At 60.5% G+C, this 1,640-nt stretch overlaps 1 protein-coding gene across 4 annotated transcripts in view; it reads left to right on the top strand.

Moving 5' to 3' along the window:
* Eppk1 (epiplakin 1) overlaps positions 1–1,640 on the top strand; it is an 18,074-nt gene that overhangs the window by 15,241 nt on the left and 1,193 nt on the right. For 2 of the 4 annotated variants that reach the window (XM_029469735.1, XM_029469738.1), the window contains exon 4: positions 6–1,634. In XM_029469735.1, coding sequence (XP_029325595.1) covers positions 6–1,634 — 1,629 coding nt within the window. The remainder of the gene's footprint in view (positions 1–5; positions 1,635–1,640) is intronic. The other 2 variants (XM_029469737.1, XM_029469736.1) reach the window with 2 other exon arrangements.

Below are 1,640 nucleotides of genomic sequence, written 5' to 3'. Positions count from 1 at the left end.
GCGAGATCCAAGAGAAGCTGCTGTCTGCTGAGCGTGCGGTCACTGGGTACACGGACCCCTACACTGGGGACCAGATCTCCCTCTTCCAGGCCATGCAGAGGGACCTCATTGTGAGAGACCATGGCATCCGTCTGCTGGAAGCCCAGATTGCCACGGGTGGTGTCATCGATCCTGTGCACAGCCACCGTGTGCCCGTGGACGTGGCCTACCAGCGTGGCTACTTTGATGAAGAGATGAACAGCATTTTGGCAGACCCTGGTGACGACACCAAGGGCTTCTTTGACCCCAACACTCATGAGAACCTCACTTACCTACAGCTGCTGCGCCGCTGTGTGCGCGACCCAGAGACTGGCTTCTACATGCTGCAGCTGGCTGGGAAGGGCTCCAGTGTGCACCACCTGAGCGAGGAACTGAGANGGGCCCTTCGCGAAGCCCGTGTGACCCCAGGCACAGGNGACTTCCAGGGCCAGAGCATCTCTGTCTGGGAGCTTCTCTTCTACCGAGAGGTGCCCGAGAGTCTGCGCCAGGACCTGCTGCGTCGCTACCAGGCAGGTGGGCTGACNGTTCACGACGTGACCACCACACTCACCTCACTGCTGGCCCGAGCCAAGGATGGGAGCCCACGGGAGGATCCGCAAGGAGCCCTGGGCAAGGCCACCATGGAAGTAAAACGGGGTCATCTCCAGGGCCACGAGGTCCCAGTGTGGGACATTCTGACATCCAACTATGTGAGCAGGGACACCCGGAAGGAGCTGCTGGCCCAGTTCAGCTCTGGGTCACTGACTCTGCCCATGCTGAAGAGGAGACTGACCACCATTATTGANGAGGCTGAGGAGACACAGGAGTCCAAGCCAGAGCCGAGAGACGCCTCACTCAAGCAACAGGACACTGGGGCCAGAAGCTCAGGGACCTCCCCAGACAAGGGAGATGCTCAGGACAGCTCCGAGAGTGCCAGGCAGCAACAGGAGCAGACTCTGCGTGCCACCACCATGCAGGTGCACCGTGGGCAGTTCCGGGACCAGCAAGTTTCTGTGTGGAAAGTCCTGTTCTCCTCCTACCTGAGTGAGACCCGCCGGGAGGAGCTCCTTGCCCAGCACTTGGCTGGCAAGCTGGGGGTAAAGGAACTCATTTCTCTCCTCGTCCAAATCATCGAGGAGACAGAAGAACGGCTCAGCAAGGTGTCTTTCCCTGGCCTGAGGCGACAGGTGTCCGCATCTGAGTTGTGTACCTCTGGTATCCTGGACCGGGACACCATGCGAGAATTGGCACAGGGCACCAAGACCATTCATGAGGTGACAGAGATGGACTCCGTCAAGCGCTACCTGGGGGGCTCCAGCTGCATAGCAGGCGTCCTGGTGCCCATCCAGGGAGAGCCTGGGCGTCAGGAGAAGATGAGCATCTATCAGGCCATGTGGAAGGGAGTCCTGAGGCCAGGCACAGCCCTGGTGCTGCTGGAGGCTCAGGCAGCCACAGGCTTCATCATCGACCCAGTGNANAACCGNAGNCTGTCTGTGGAGGAGGCNGTGGCTGCAGGCGTGGTGGGTGGCGAGATCCAAGAGAAGCTGCTGTCTGCTGAGCGTGCGGTCACTGGGTACACGGACCCCTACACTGGGGACCAGATCTCCCTCTTCCAGGCCATG

This window comes from Mus caroli, chromosome 15, assembly GCF_900094665.2.
Source record: "Mus caroli chromosome 15, CAROLI_EIJ_v1.1, whole genome shotgun sequence".
Classification (NCBI taxonomy): Eukaryota; Metazoa; Chordata; class Mammalia; order Rodentia; family Muridae; genus Mus; species Mus caroli.
Note: the sequence above shows the minus strand (reverse complement) of the source record. Positions and strands in the feature narration are given on the sequence as shown.